This window comes from Cariama cristata, unplaced genomic scaffold (assembly GCF_000690535.1).
Source record: "Cariama cristata isolate BGI_N322 unplaced genomic scaffold, ASM69053v1 scaffold3235, whole genome shotgun sequence".
NCBI classification, from domain to species: Eukaryota; Metazoa; Chordata; class Aves; order Cariamiformes; family Cariamidae; genus Cariama; species Cariama cristata.
The window spans coordinates 7,432-23,697 of NW_009619052.1; the positions used below are offsets into that span (position 1 = coordinate 7,432).

Genomic DNA, 16,266 nt, shown 5'->3' on the forward strand with positions numbered 1-16,266 from the left:
AGTCCTTTAGTATGAAAAAAATTCTGTGTTTTCCTAAGGGTTAAATCTTTCAAGGCAACAGGCAGTGTTTTCTTAAATATTATGATTTGTTACTTGTTCCTTTCTCTTTTTGTCTAATTGTCTGCTTAGCACTTGTGAAAGAATCTGATGTTCATGCTGCCTCTGAAGGGCTGTAGGGGGTTTTGGGTTTGGGATGGTTGGTTGTTTTCACTTTTGTAGTGGAACTGCTCTTCAAATTCCTTATTAATGAACTTGCTTGTGACGTCATGGACACACTCGGTGAGGTTTTGTCCCAGAGAATGAAAGTGTTATTTTTTGTGCAATTAAGGACTTTTGAGTATTTTTGGTAAAGATTATTACAGGAATAAGTTTGTCTGTCCTTATCACTTTGTCCTTCTAGATGAATTACTCTTTTAAGTAGATGTTGTCAAACAGTTCAGAAGTTCCTCAGATAGTTTGCCTATGGACTTAAAAGAAAATTTATCCCCAGTGTTGGTATTCCAGCTGTTTCAGTTTCTGAACTTCTGTAATCTGTGGTTATTTTTTTCTTCTGGAGTGGTACTCGAAAGAACATTTTCTGGCCTATTCTAAACTTTAAGAAAAATGTTCTATTTTCTCAAGTGTGTAGATTCTCCAGCTTCCTAACTCCAACTCTGAACTCTCAAATAGTCTTTCTAGTCTTCCTTGTCTTCTGATTCAAAGCCAATTACTTTTTTCAGATAAAATACTATTTCCAGAGAAGTTTGGAAGTACTCTATTATTTATTGTATTAGACTAGTTTAAGCTCAAATTCACTTCCATGGCATTTCTAGATGACTTCTGCACAGAACATATAAATGAAATGTTTGTTATTTTAATGTTGGAATTCTCTGGGCTGTGATCAAGTTCTCTTGTGAAGTCTTCTCTTATTTCTCTGGACCTTCTATGTGTTTCAAACATTTCTTCTGTAAGTGTTAATTCTGCTACAGATATTTATAGAATGGTTTGTTTGGAAGGGACATAAAAGACCATTTAGTTCCAACCCTCCTGCCATAGGCAGGGACACCTCCCGCTAGACCAGGTTGCTCAGAACCGCATCCAGCCTAGAGTTGAACACTTCCAGGGGTGGGACATCCACAACTTCTCTGGACAAGCTGTTCCTGTGCCTCAGCACCGTCACAGTGAAGAATTTCTTCTTTACATCTAATCTAAACCTTCCCTCTTTGAATTTAAAGCCATTGCCCCTTGTCCTGTCAATCCATGCCCTTGTAAAAAGTCCCTCCCCAGCTTTCTTGTAGGCCCCCTTTAGGTACTGGAAGGCTGCTAGAAGGTCTCCCCGGAGCCTTCTCTTCTCCAGGCTGAACAACCCCAGCTCTTCACAGGAGAGGTGCTCCGTCCCTCTGATCATCTTTGTGGCCTTCTCTGGACTTGCTCCAGCAAGTCCATTTCCTTCTTGTGTTGGGGGCCTCAGAGCTTTCTTCCCTCTTTCATACCTAGTTTAGGCTACTAAATATTTTTCTCTTGTATAAAAGCATTTTTTCTCTGACTGAGGAACCAATGCAAATGGTTTTGTTTCATAGTGGGGTTCATGGGTCCAAATTTCCAAGTGAGCTGAAACAGAGAGTTAGTGTTTCTTTGTGTGGAAACTAAACTGCTGCTGTGAAACAACTGGTGATTTGGCATTGTCTGTAGTCTCAGATTACTAATGCTTCTATCCAACTGTAAGTTTAATTTAAGGGGAAGAGAGCTATTCCAAATTGTAGTTTCAACTTCATTTGACTGTTACTAGTTACCTAACTGGAATTTCTTCATGGCTGTATTTAAGAATACTCCAACTAGAGATTGTGCAAGGCTCCGTCTGTAGTCAGTGTGCAGGTGTCATGTTGGGAATGGAAAAGGAGAAAATAAGAGAAGCTGTCGATAAGTCATTTTCTTTACTGCTTGTTTATACAGCAGAAGGAATCCCATTAGGCTAGATAGTCAAATACCTCATTGTAAGAAAAAAACATTTTGAAGAGGGCAGTGTTCATGTGCAGAAATAATTTTTTCCTGTAGATACAGTAATACACTTCTCTAAGATACATGGTATTTGACTTTTTGTTTGTTTTTGACAGGAAAAAGTGGCCCTGAATGCAAGCACTGTAGGGCTGATCCAGATAAGGAGTGCCGGTTTTGTTCATGTTATTTGTGTGGTGGGAAACAGGATGCTCACATGCAACTCCTGTGTGATGAATGTAATATGGCTTATCATATATACTGCCTGAACCCTCCCTTAAGCAAGATACCAGAAGATGAGGACTGGTAAATATACAAGAATGATTTACTTACCTATATTGCCATTCTGTACTTGGTACCTTTTTGATATTTGCACCTCGTGAGACACAATATTGGAGATTTTTTTAATTCTGCTGTGTTTTTCATCAGTCTGTTTAATATAAGCCTTATCTTTTCTGTCAAGGTAATTCTTTTAAATCATTCACAAAGTATTAGTAGTAAGCTTTAATGACCATTATGGACTTTCAAAATTGGCATGTTCATTTTATTCATTATGATCTTTATGATCTTCTGTGACATTATCTGATCTGATTGTGTTTTATCAACAGTGGTTTTTCTCCAGGCTTGTAATTTTGTTCAAGCTTCACTACTTGAACACTTCTCTTACTGTCACCCTAAAAAATCTGTCCCTGTTGGTGCCCCTGTGCCCTTCCTGTGTCTTCTCCTTGCCTCTACTCCCTTCATTTCTCCCACTGTGTGAGGCCCACCACTTTGCTACTCTTCATTTCTACTGTCCCTGGTTCTGCTAGCAGGAGAACCAAGCTAACCGGCATTGTTAAATCAAGATAATTGTAATTTGAAGTGAATCTGCATGGACCCATTAACAGCCCATTAAGTTATCTTGGACTCTGTATCGTTTTTTGTCTTTATTAGCTATCTACAATTTGCACGCTGTTCGTGTTTATCACCTGCCTGTGACTTAGTTGAGATGCTAATCCTTTATAAATTAGTATTATTCGGAACTGTATTCCAATGAATTTTTCCATTTCATGGACATCGATAAATGTCTAAGATGTCTATAGATACATTTTATGGAATCTTTGTGGACCTTGTGATTAAATTTTATGTAAAAATCGTGTAAGTCCTTTGGAAGTTTTAACATTCTCTGGAAATAAATAACTCAATCTCCTATACTATAGTGGATGCCATGGTAGGTTTGTTTATTGGTCAGTGCCTAATGGTATGCATGTTTTCTGGGGCATTGTGTTTTTTCTGAACTTGTTCGGTGTTTATGCCAATATGTGATTTGGCGATTGAGACTATTAATATTGATAGGTGCTTCTTAGTGTATACATTTGGCCACAGGGATACTGTTGTTGGAAGTTAATATTTTTCCCAAGAAATTTCTGCACTGGGTTTGGAGAACTGCTGGCTTAAAACACTGTCTAAAAAATATTTTCAGTAGCTACTAGAAAGGTGTATAGGTCACTGAAACTAAAAATAGCATTTATTTGAATATTGTCTATGTGCCTTCCACTTCTTGCATATGCAAAATGATTACAGTGTTTATACAACAGTGTTTATTACACAGCATGTTAGTCTGAACAAGTTTTCTACTGTCAAGGTGGACTGGTCCTCTGTGCATGACATCTTCTTCCTTCCTACTACTTGTCAACATAAGTGAGTTGATGTCACACATTGGAAACCATTCTCAACACACAAGAGGTTTATTACTCACTGCAGTCCATAAGCAGTATTCTTACCTGATTGCACCTGACCTTTGGATATAGGAGCTGAGAAGTTCTTTTTTGACTTCCTTCATTGAAAGTATTCAATGAGACCATCTGTCTGCAAGTAAACATCTGTTCGGTCCATCCATTCTTAAGTTGCCCCTTACTTTCAGAACCAGCTCTAATCCAGTACTCCAGCATCAGTAAAGTCCATCTGTTTTCCGGTACTAGTCACAGGAAAGTTTCTAATAAAAGAATGTATATGCTTCAAGTCAGTGACCCCCTCCCACAAAACCCCCAGATGCTTTGTTCTACCCTGAAAACAATTTATTCTCTCTAGTTTTTTCTATGCTCTCAAATACAGTTGACAGGTGCTTCAGGATACTGATACTGAAATCTCACCAGTCATCAGTGTCTCTTTGGTTTAGCTAGTGTACTAAGATTATCTTGGCCTGCTGGGTGCTTCACATGGTTTTTCAGATTAGGTATTAGTCTTCACTGGCACCTGTTCTTTTTCAAGAGCTTCTTATGAAACATTCTTATGAGTTATCCTACTTCTATTTCAGAGGGCTACAGAGCAAGTTTGAAGAATAGAAATTTTTTCAATGTGTAGCCATTACTGCTTAGATCTCCCTACCCTCTTCCAATAATATCACTATAATTGCACTGCATAGGTCCCCAGGACTGTTTTCCTCCATACAGAAGATTCGGTGCTCTGTAGACAACCACACAAGAATTAAATTGACTGACAACATGGTCTTTAGAGTCCCTTGGGTCATATGTTAAGTGTACTTTTAGACCCTTGCACTTACATTTCTGGCCAAAAAATTAGGAGTTTCCACAAGTAGTAAAGTGTAAATCATATAATTAAAATGTTGTGAAAAATTACTGCAAACTTCTTAACTTCTTTTTTTTTTTTTTCCTGTCTAGTGATATAAGTCTTAAGATTTATTCATGTAAGTAGCTAGTTGCATCTGTGGATGAAGTCACTGAGTGGGAGAGGTACTGTTACGGAGCTGGCTTGTGACAGTTAATTTTGGGATACTTAGTGATGTCAGCCCTGTGCAGTCTTAATGCTTGATCATATGTAGAAGGAGTGCAGATGCACTGGGCAAAGCAGTGTCTCCTACCAAAGAGGAGCGGTCTGTCTTCTCCCTTCTTCTTGCATACTAGCGAAGAGTCATGGCTGTCTGATCCTTAACTTCTTGACAGATTTTGTTTGTTTTAAAAGTGGAAAAAATTCCTTTTAGTAATTTTGTAGTGTAAAATTAGGCAAATTCTCTGCAGGGGCTAAGCCTGCATTTTGGAAAAGGATGATAAGTTTCTCTTGCAGAGATTAAGCCACTCTGTATGCGAAACAGTATTTAATATTCCACACAAAACTCAGTTTAAAACTTAATAAGGTAATACGGTTACCCTATCAAGAAGCAGGGAATGCAGTAGTTAATTCACCTTGTGAATTTGCATTATGTCATGTTCCTTCTCTTAATTGTTCATTGCATACTTTTTTTTTTAAAAACAACTGTGATATTATTCAAAGTCTTAATGTTAGACAATTTCAGCATCTTGTATTATTTTTAATTTCTTTTTGTCTATTTAGCTTCGTTGTCTTAATGTTTCAACACCTTTATTGACATAGTGAAATCTGTTCCTGTGGACATTAATCATTAATTATTCTATTCATATCCACATACAAAAGTTAATTAATAAATCCAAAACAGTAGTAGTAGTAGTGGTAGTTATCTAAACTAGCTTATCAATATTAGTGTAGATCAAGCTTCCTCCACTAGTGGTGTATGGGCGAAACCCAGCCCATGGGAGCCAGAAACATGGACAATTGCCTTTGCATGGAAAAAAAGTGGGTTAAAAATGTTGTTAGAAGCAGCAAAAAGACCAGTGTATTCCCTTTCTCTCTCTGCTGTAGTCACTGCATACTAGTATTTCCTACTGTCCTACCAGGATGGCTTTCTGTTAGCTGGAATGAGTCTTAGTGCTGTATTCCAAGTGGCTTCAGTGTTATGGAGTGAGTGAGTGTGTGCTTGCATGTGTGTGCGTATTTGTGTGTGTGTATCTACATGCATTACATGATACCTTGGCTTTGTTTGAAATTCAGCGATCTGCAGTGAAATTTATTGGACTGGCAGCAAAAAATAAGGGTAGAGTGGGAAGGACGTAGAAACAAACCATGAGTACTGGTTGGCAGCGTACTCTAATCTCAGCACTGTTCTCCTTTACGTGATCTAAATGAAAGAGGACAGAATGAAGAGAGAATACAGGAGACATGGGGACCTCTCACATATCGTGTGAGAAAGAATAGTTAAATGTTTTGCCTCTAGCACTCTACCTTCAAAGATACTGAAATGCCCTTTTAAAAAAGTTGACAGTATTTGTTTATGTTGGGTTCATTTTTTAAGCCATAGGCTTCAGCTGCTTAAAACTGGTATATGTTTGCTAGCATGAAGTATTCAGTCAAGATAAACAATTTGACACTATTTTGGCTACAAGAAATATATTGCCATTATTATGAAGTAATTGAGAATTTACTAAAACCTTTTTTTAGGTATTGTCCTTCCTGCAAAAATGATTCTAATGAAGTTGTAAAGGCTGGAGAAAAGCTCAAACAGAGTAAAAAGAAAGCAAAGATGCCATCTGCCAGTACTGAAAGCCAGAGAGACTGGGGCAAGGTAGAGTGTATTTTAGAAACAGCTGTTACTCTGATTGTTCATGTATGTGCTACATCTATAATTCTACTTATACATGCACTACACAAAATTCAGTACTGGATTGCACAGACAATAAGACAATGTTTAATCCTGCCCACTATCTACTGGCAGTTAAAGCAGTGGAAGAAGTATTAAGGTGACTAGAGGTAAAAACAAACAAAACAACCCCCTATCCCTCCCCAAAACCCATAAACACATATTACCTAATTAACATTCCTTTTACCAATTGTTAACATATGTTAAAGTATGTGTTTGTTATAATGATCAGATTTCTTGGTATTTGCAAATAGTCTTCAATATTATACTACTAATTCTTTTTGTCTGATGTATTTTTAGGGCATGGCCTGTGTTGGTCGCACTAAGGAATGCACTATTGTTCCTTCAAATCATTATGGACCTATACCTGGTGTTCCTGTTGGGACAACCTGGAAATTCAGAGTTCAGGTATGTTGTTTCAGTATTAGCTGTAGGTGAAGTAAGTAAGATTAATAATGAATAGGTTGGGCACTAAAATAAATTTAGATTGACAATTGCCATTTTCATCAGGACTAAATAGAGCAAATACATTATCATTCTAATATTGGAAGTGATGCCGATAGTAATGAAGGTTGAAGTATATTGATTTTACAATACCACTTAATCAGAAGTCTGTTATCATGAGGATAAACAAATTTCACATGTTAAAATTCTAAGTGGGATACTTAGTGAAGAGAGTCAAGTATTTTCTGAAGTGTACTTCACGTGAACTGATTTTCCCACTTAGGAGATGTAAGCTGCAGATTTTGAAAATGTTAGGTGGTATGACTGTAAATTGACTCCCTGTTGGGCTTTTTTTTTCATATGTAGTGGATGTCCAGATCATCTTTTAGGCTGATGAACAGCTTAAACCAGTGTAAGCCTCTACTGCTACTGAATTAGCTGTCCATTCAGCCTTTGCTGTCTCTTGCCCTGTCTCATTTTCTGTTGCAAATATTTCTTAGGCTCTATGCTAAACTAGATTGATAAAACAACTGGCAGAAAAATAATCCCTTCTGGGGTGGGAGGGGAGCTAATTTTCCCAGTCCATTTCACATTTTGGTTATGTAAGCACAGTGCCAATACTCAAAGGGGCAGGAAAAAACAAAGCAGGGAGGATGGGACAGCTTCATTTTGTGCCAGTACTGATTTTCTGTGGTTTCAAAGTGTCCAGCAAACTGCAAACTTACTTCCTTTTCCTGCAGCTTTATCTGATAGCACTGATTTTTGGTTTGTCTTTGATTTTTTTTATTGCTGTTTTTATTTGGGGAAATACACACTTCTTTATTTTCAAAATCAGTTAGTTCTTTGTCTCTCGCATGTGTAAAGGATTGTAACTGAATGTCTTCCGTCATATTTGGAAGAATAGAAAGGTTTTTTTAAACTGCTTGAGGAGGGGCAAGCCAAGAATCAAAGGCGGCTTCTTATTTGTTTTCTGAACTATTCATCACCTGCTTTCTCGTGAGAAGTAAGCAGATGTTTCATTATTCAATTGGTAGAAGAGAACGCTTAGCAGGCAATTTTCTTCTGATCGTGGTGTCTTCCAGTACTGTATGAAGAATTCTGGATTTGGAAGGCCATGCAAGTTTTAAGGCTGATGTGGTTAGCAGCAGACCTTTTCCCCTTAGCAACAGTTTTCTGTTCCTGTCCTTGGTAGAAATCACAGTGAAGCAGTTGAAACCTCAGCTAGTTCTTTTGGTCCTTTCTCACCTTGAGGTCCATTGTCAACACTATCGTCAATAGAAGCCTCAGATGAATTAGAATTAAATTTGTAATATAAAATTATGGTGTTCATGATACCAGCAATTTTATATTAAATGACTTGCTTAAGAGGAAAATAATTCAATTTTTATCCTTTGGGATGTTTTGTTGACCTCTCGTGTGTTTGAAGAACTTTTTTGTGAAAGGAATTGAAATAAATAGTTATCTTTTTGTTGGCTTCCAGATTAAGTAAAGTCTCATAAGTAAAATGTTTCTAAAAATCACTTATACAAACTCAAAATCTCATTTTATTTTCACTGCTTCAACAGTCATTGAAATTTTTAGTTCACTTTTTTGATAGGAATTCCATTGGTAACACAAAAGCTAACAGTTTTTAAATCTTTCCAGTGCTGGTAGGAAAAAGGCACAGAATTAGAGCACTACTTTTGTCAGAAAATTAAGCAGAGAATGCTAATTTTTATATATATATCTGTGTGGACTAGATATCAAAAGGCAATTACCATTTCTACGTAATTATTTAATTTGGGTACAAATTAAATACTTCGTCCTTTTTTTTAATATTGAATTGTTTTCTACATAGAGAGTTAAATTGTGCTTTTGTTTCTCATATGATTAGTCTTTTGTATGAGAAATGAGTTTGTCTCAGCAAATCTATGAGAATTTAGAGACTGTAATTTCTTTATTTCTGATTTGCATAGTTTTTTAGGACACAGACTTTCTTTTCCCTAGAAGGAAATTGACTAAGTATTGCTTCTGGAGAGAGCATCTGAAGAGCATCTTTGGCATGAATTACTTACCTGAGTTCATCTTTGGGGTGAATCACCTGCCAGCAACCTAAATTTAATTGATAAAACCTGGAAACGAAAGAAGGGAGGGAGGAATGAATGAAAACATGTTTGATAAACCAGGAAAGACGACTGCAACAGTGGGGCCTTTTTATTCAGCATACTCCTAAATGGTCTGGAAAAATTGGCAAATAACTGATAAGTGAGAGTGCCAAGTTGTTGTGGATAGTAAATGTAGGGTGGGGGACTGTTCTAGCTGTCTAATTTGTAGGGGACTTTCAGCTACTTATTCTTCTTGTTATTTAGGAGACAGATCTTCTATTCTAATAGCTAATTTTGAAAATATGTCATCATAATACCCAATAGTGATCAAAAAAATAAATCAAGTGTTAAATTATTGTGAAAGGAAGGGTCAGGAAAATAAAATATATTATTATGAACAACAGTCGGGATGATTAAAGGAACGGAATGGTTTTCATTCAGCTGGAAAGACTTTTCATTCTGGAAGAACACTGAAAATGTGGTGTAATGTAGATGGCTACAAAATGATGTACAGTATGCAAAAAAATGAGTAGGGACCAATATACATACTTTTGCAGTGCAAAAGGAGTCATAAAAAAAAAGTCAGCTGCCCACTTCAAAATGAACAAAGGTAACACTAGTTCATATGACAAGTGGTAGTACCAACTCTTTTCCCTCTTGGATACTATGAATCCAAAAGCTATAAGTACTTTAGGAAGTCTGAGCCACAGACAGCTGGATGCTGAGAAATTGTGCAAGGAAGGATCATTGTGTCCTTGTATAGTTTTCATACCGTGCATAGCTCTTGTCTTGTTAGAGAGAGCATTTTTGGCCAGCTGGACCTTTGATCTGATGTATTGTATTATGAAAGTACAAGACTATAGCAGAAGAATGTAAATTTTCATTGAAGTTGCTTAAAAGTGTAGGCTGGGAAAAGGAATTCAGAAGTTGGAGGGGCAGAATGTTAAAAACAGGCAGTCAAGGTCTGAAGGAAGATTTGAAGGTAGGAAGAAGGATCCTAATTGGTTTTCTACTGGGAACCTTCACTCTATCAATGGTATTTTTGGCATCACATACTGAGAAAATACTTAATTTAGTATGTAGCCTCTTTTTTATTCATAAAGGTGTTTTGTCTTTTTAAAAAATATAATCTAGTAGTTTGAAACAATTATTAAATTTTTTTTGTGGGAGAGATGTTCCAGCAGACTTTAATGATGTTGCCAGTTTATGGTACAGCTGCAGCTCTCAAGTGGTCTGGTTGCAGCTTAGTTGCATGTTCATTACCAGAGAGAACTAATTGGAATTCTGGTTGGAGAACTACCTTATGATCCGTATGTTGTTGCAATGGCTTATTCTATTTCCTTAGGCAGTGTGATAACGCTGCTCTGCGTTGCTTACATTTACAGTGTGTTACCTTAATAGTACCTGACAAAATGATCTTTACACAGGTCATTGTGATCTTCCTTAGTTAAAAATTGTAAACTGTTACCAAACTGGCAGTTCTCCATCTGCTATGGATTGTTCTAAATGACTATGCAAATGGAGTATAGCAGTGAGTATAGTCTTAAATACTGCTTATGGAAAGAATCATGGAGATTTTTCCCAAAGAAGAAAATGTACCTTTACATTTTCCAGTGTCAACACTGTCCTACATTGTCCTTCCATTTTTGGGGTGTCCTTACTTTTGGCTTTTCTTCCTTAAAAACAAGTGGAATTCTCACCTTTAATAAAAGTCTTATATTAACTATTTACACAGACACCCCTGTACCATATTTTAAGCAGAAAGTTGATTGTTAACAGTGATTGTAGATGGCTGGTTTTTTGAAAAAAATGCTAGAAATTGGCTATTTTCTGTTGCCAGGTGAGTGAAGCAGGTGTTCACAGACCACATGTGGGTGGAATCCATGGACGCAGTAATGATGGAGCTTATTCACTTGTATTAGCTGGAGGATTTGAAGACGAAGTGGTATGTCATTTATGCAAGCAACAGTTTTGCTGTTCTAATGTATTGATGTTTGTAAAGATAGACTTATGTTTGTTGTTGATCCTAAAACTAATGCTTATGCAAATATGACTGTGAAAAAAATAACTACTGCTGATAACCAATGGAATCGTTTTAGTCTTTTGGGGACAAATATGTAAGCAAATCTTTCTCAAAGAATGCTTATGTTCATACTTAAGCAGAATATGTCAGTTACAGCTGGATTTTACATTGTTTAGGGTAGTTAAATTTCAATACACTTTTGGAGTCTGAATTTAGTACTATTTAAAATCTGATAGTGTAATTATATGCAAATCATATGTCTTACATTCTGCTTTGCTTATGATTTTTATTGCTTTCAAGATGCCCCTTCATTTGTTTGTTGTGTGTCTAATTACACGATACATTTATTTTAATGAACCAAGAAGAAAAGGTACATGTTACTTGATTCTATGAAGTTCTGAAGGTTCTTGACTCCTACTGATGAGTACTTTCAGAACTTCTTAGGAAAATCTCAATATCTTGTATTATGATCCCCAAAGACACTGGAAAAAATTTCTACTTTGATGTTAACATCTAAGGAGAGCAACGACAGCAATTACACTGCTAAACAAAACAGTAACTGCGCCTGACTTTCATCTCATGATGATGACCAATATTTATTTATGAATAGATTACTGTTTTCTGCAATTAAATAATGTTCACACAGGGTACATCCCTTCCTGCAGTTCTGCTCCATCAGGTGGAATTTTGAATCATCCATCAGGTGCAGGATAAAGCAGACTCTTTTTTTTTTTTTTTTTTTGGATGGTGATACTGATGTCTCCTTATTTCTGCTGCTATAATTATTCAATTCAAAATACTTAATAAACTTAATTGGATCCTTTGCATGTCTTTTCCAGTTCGCCTAAATAAAGTTGTGATCATGTGTTTTTGTGGACACCCAAGTACTGTACTAGTCTTGATGACATATATAATTTTGAAAAGGCACACTTGGGGAGAAATATTGCAGAAGATATGGTAAAAAATTGTATGAATGTCAGCTTTTTTGCAATTCTCTAAACTAAGAATGGGGGATTTTTTTTTCCCAGATGCATTTTTGGAATTAGTTTTTCTTCAGTTTTTTTTATACCAGATTTTATTTCCGATTTTACTTCCATTTTCCCTGTTTGTTGGAAAAGGTTGAAATTAAACTCCTATAAGAATATCCACAGAAAAGTAAAATTCTGTACTTATAAATATCCTAAGTACAGTATCTCATTCCACAAATGAAACTTTTAAATAAAAATTCAGATAAAATCCTCTGCTCACATCTAGTCACTTTATTGTATGAGAACAAGAAAAGAGAGGTGACTCTTACTTGAATTTCAATGGTATGACAGAGGTACATGTGTATAAATTTTTACAAAATTGAGAAATAAATACATTTTGGAAGACTTTTACTGTGTGTTTATAAACTTCATGCACTATTTATGCACAGTGCTGACATGCCATCTTGATGCTCTTCTTGTGGCTTTAAATTAACAGTTCACTATTGGGGTAAAATAATTGCAAGAATATACTGCAGGAAACAGAATTCACTGTCTAGATTTCAGATCATGCTATTTTTATGTTGTGCCTTTGTAAACTTACAATCCTGCAGACCCAGACTTGTCTGGAACTTTGCTCAAGTTGGGATGTTCTGGATGTATTGGAGACCTCAGTAACAAGTTCAGTAACAAGTGTGGGATCTGCCCTCAAGGCTGAGAAGGGGTACATAGCTTACAAAATGAGCGCTGGATGAAATTGTTTTGCTCATGAAGCTTAACCTCATTCTTAATTACATGCATATAAAATGTTTGCACATTAATCTCTCTCTTGTAAATGTTTAACCTTGAATTTTAGTGACAAGTTACGTGGCTTACCTATTTCAGATACAGTATTACAATAGTTAGCTTTAGAGTCTTGAATATGTTAACATTGCTGATCTCCTGGTCTTGTTCTTGATAGTAACCGTAATAGGAACATTAGCTGAAGAAACTGAGAAGTCTTTCAGGAATTTAAAATCTAAGAATTATTTCAGAATAGACTAACATTTAAAAAGCATTTAAAATATAGATAACATTTAAAAACTAGATATTGGACATTAACAATGAGTGTGGAATCACAGTGACTTGTCTGTTCATCAAATCAAGTAGCTGAAGAAATTTCACTTTTGTGTTGAAAATTGCCTTCTGATTTTTTTTGTCATTGTTATTATGTATCAGGGTTAAAACGGATGTTTATTTTCAAAAATTTCAAAATCCATGTTTCTGCTGGGTTGAGGTAGTGTTGTAAAGATGGTAAATTAATTGTGTGGTGTGCTTAGTTTAATCTGAACAAAGACTGTTTCTTCTTTAAGTGCTTTTGCATATAGGATCATACGGGAAATCTCTGAACTGAGATTCAGAATCTCTTGGACAATAATACCTGCTGTGATCGTTCGCATCCCCTTATAAAAGATTCTGAGAGTATAAAAGAGAATAGCATCTCTAATGACTCAAAAGGGACCCCAGGCAAATACGCTTATTGCTTAGGTTCGTTGATATTTTATACCAAAACCATTCAATGCCTGGAACATAGCATTCACAAACCACTTCATGAAATGGCTTGCCATGCATTTTTAAATGTTCTGTGTCTTTGCATTAATCTTGTGTGTGAGTAATCAGTTCCAAGGTGTCAGTACATCTGCTATTCCACTTGTTTGAAGTAGTCTAGTTGCAAATGAACAGTGTTTAGCTCATTGGATTTGCCTGAGCCCTGTGATGAGGATATCAGTGTTTAAGAACCTCTGCGTAATGTGCATTGCACAGTGAAAGCACTTGATCAGTTCCCCCAGTGCCAAAGGTGCTGTACTAGTACTGTAGTGAATTGCATACTTAAATGGCTTTAAATCCAAATCAAGTGACAATAGGAGCCTCGTGTCTGAGTCAAAGTATTTTATATCCAAAGGCCATTGTGACTAGCCTTTTACCTAGATATGTGTGTATGAGCTACTGCTTTATTAACCACTTTGCTGGATTTACCTGGGTCATCTGAATTCAGTGTGAGCCCTGATACAAAGGAGGTATAGTATCCTGGATAAATTTTCTGAATTATCATGCCATGCTGACTACGTTACCAAGGAAATAGTTCCTTTCCGATTTTCCCACCTGTTTATAGTAGTGAAAATCCAACATAAGTAGTTCATCACAGCCATTACACTAAGAGTCTCTCTATTGTGAGTCACAGGGATTCAGTATATAGCTGAAAACCTGATGCTTGACGCCATGAAACTTGCTGTTTTCAAAAGCCATCATGTTTCTGAGGTCTAAGTGCCCTACTGGTTTGGGACCTGCTTGAAGCTCCAACGTAATGTGAAAAAAATTGAGTATCTCACTATACGATAGCTACCAAATATCTTTCTCTTCACTCGGATATGTTATTTGTCCATTCTTGTTACCTCCAGTACTACGGACATACTTGACATAATTTGTAGGTCAGTAGCTTTAATACTTACTTCTTATCAGCGTTTCAGATTTACAGGACAGCTCCTATTCTGCAACAGTCTTCTATCCATCTTTTCTGTTATTCTATATTGTCAAATGTCAGTCTATGCAAAATGCTAACTAATAGTAAAAAATACCTTTCTTGCATTATTTTCTGAATTTCATTGTCTCCTCTGTACCTGTATTATGTTCAGAATTACTTTCACATTCTGAAAAGCCATATTTTGTTACACATATGCCTTTTGTAATTTTTTTACTGCTAGTACTACATTTGCCAAAGTAGTCTTATCTGCCTATTTGTCAGCTTCTTTCATAATGGGCTGTGGAATCTGTGTCTATACTGCTCCTATCGGAGATTTTCCAAAGTTCATTTGCAGGAGTTTGCATATCTGGTTGTTTCTAGAGCATTGAGGAACCCATTTGACACCATGACAAAACAGATTAAAAAGTAGAAATTAATGTTACCAGTGCTTAGCAAAGCACCGTTTGGCGCTCTTTTTATATTTCATGCTTTCCAAGAAACATTCTGTGTGGAATAGTGCCTTAGATCAAAGACATAGGACTTGATTTCTATTTGTGAATGCCTAACATACTGAAATACCTTCTTTCTGAAATTCATGCATTTTCAAGAGACATTAGTCATATTCGTGTAATATATGGAGTATCATCAATCTATTCCCTTCATAAAATTGTGAAGGATCTGCATAATTATACTAATCTTTGTTGTGTCAAACTGTGAGTTACTTGGTGGACTTCATAGATTTTTCACATGAACACTTATAAAAATTAATTCTTATGATATTAAGTATTTATTTAAATACAGGATAAAAAGAAAGACGAAAGTAACAAATTCTAATTATATGTATGGAGATAAATGAACATCAAGTAGTAAGTGCATGTCTTTTAAACAGGCAAGATTTTTCTTGCCTTGCTTTAACTAGGATTATAGTAGGCTAATTAAATTACTCATAAAGATTGCAGGATTTTTTGACCTCAGAAAAACAATCTATCAGCAATCTCCAACAGATAGTCAAAGATAATTGTAATTAAAAAATGTTATCTCAGAAAACTGTTGTATCTGCTAAGTAATCTCCCACTACAGAGAAGTGTCTTTGATGTTAAAAGGCTTTCTGTGTCTCGTATGTTTGGTGAACATGGTTTGAAGTTGGAACTGATTTTGAACAGAGCAGAAGATAACGAATCCAGATTGGGTAGCCTGAATTGTTCATATATTAATGTTTAGTTTAAAGATCTGGTAATCCACCATTTTGGCACATGGAACATGGAAAGGAATAAGAAAAAACTCAGAAAGTAGTGCACAAACAGTAATTTTCTAGTACTTTCATTTGGGAGTTATTTTTCAAAATGTTATCCTACTTCCATCACCAGTTAGCTGCCTTCTGCTGTTTCCTGCTTTGAAGCTGTCTTACTTAATGTTCAGAGGTCCAGACTGGCTATCACTGAAATGGTTAAATATTTTAATTGTGTTGGAATATGCCATGATACTGTCAGGTTCTTGCTGTCAAGGACAGTTGCAGGGAAGACTCAGAAACACCAATTACGATATATTCAAGGTCTGCACTTAATGCAGTGGGTTTTTTATTGATTTATAAAGGAAATATGGAATTTAGCCCTTCCTTTTTAATTGGCATCTTTTACTGCAGTGCTAAACTGTGAAATTATCAAAAAAATAAATCAGAAAATTGGGCAGATAGACCAATTCTATCAGCATTTATATGCACACAGAGCTGTGAGACTTTAATGGAGATGAATGATGACATGATTCAGTTTCAGTTATCCTTACTACTA

At 36.0% G+C, this 16,266-nt stretch overlaps 1 protein-coding gene across 1 annotated transcript in view; it reads left to right on the plus strand.

The window, feature by feature from the left end:
* The first annotated feature begins 266 nt into the window (after positions 1-266).
* The window catches only part of LOC104162366 (E3 ubiquitin-protein ligase UHRF2-like), a 29,362-nt gene continuing 13,362 nt past the window's right edge, over positions 267-16,266 (plus strand). The window contains exons 1-5 of the mRNA XM_009701080.1: positions 267-279; positions 2,058-2,280; positions 6,265-6,388; positions 6,764-6,871; positions 10,832-10,936. Coding sequence (XP_009699382.1) covers positions 267-279; positions 2,058-2,280; positions 6,265-6,388; positions 6,764-6,871; positions 10,832-10,936 — 573 coding nt within the window. The remainder of the gene's footprint in view (positions 280-2,057; positions 2,281-6,264; positions 6,389-6,763; positions 6,872-10,831; positions 10,937-16,266) is intronic.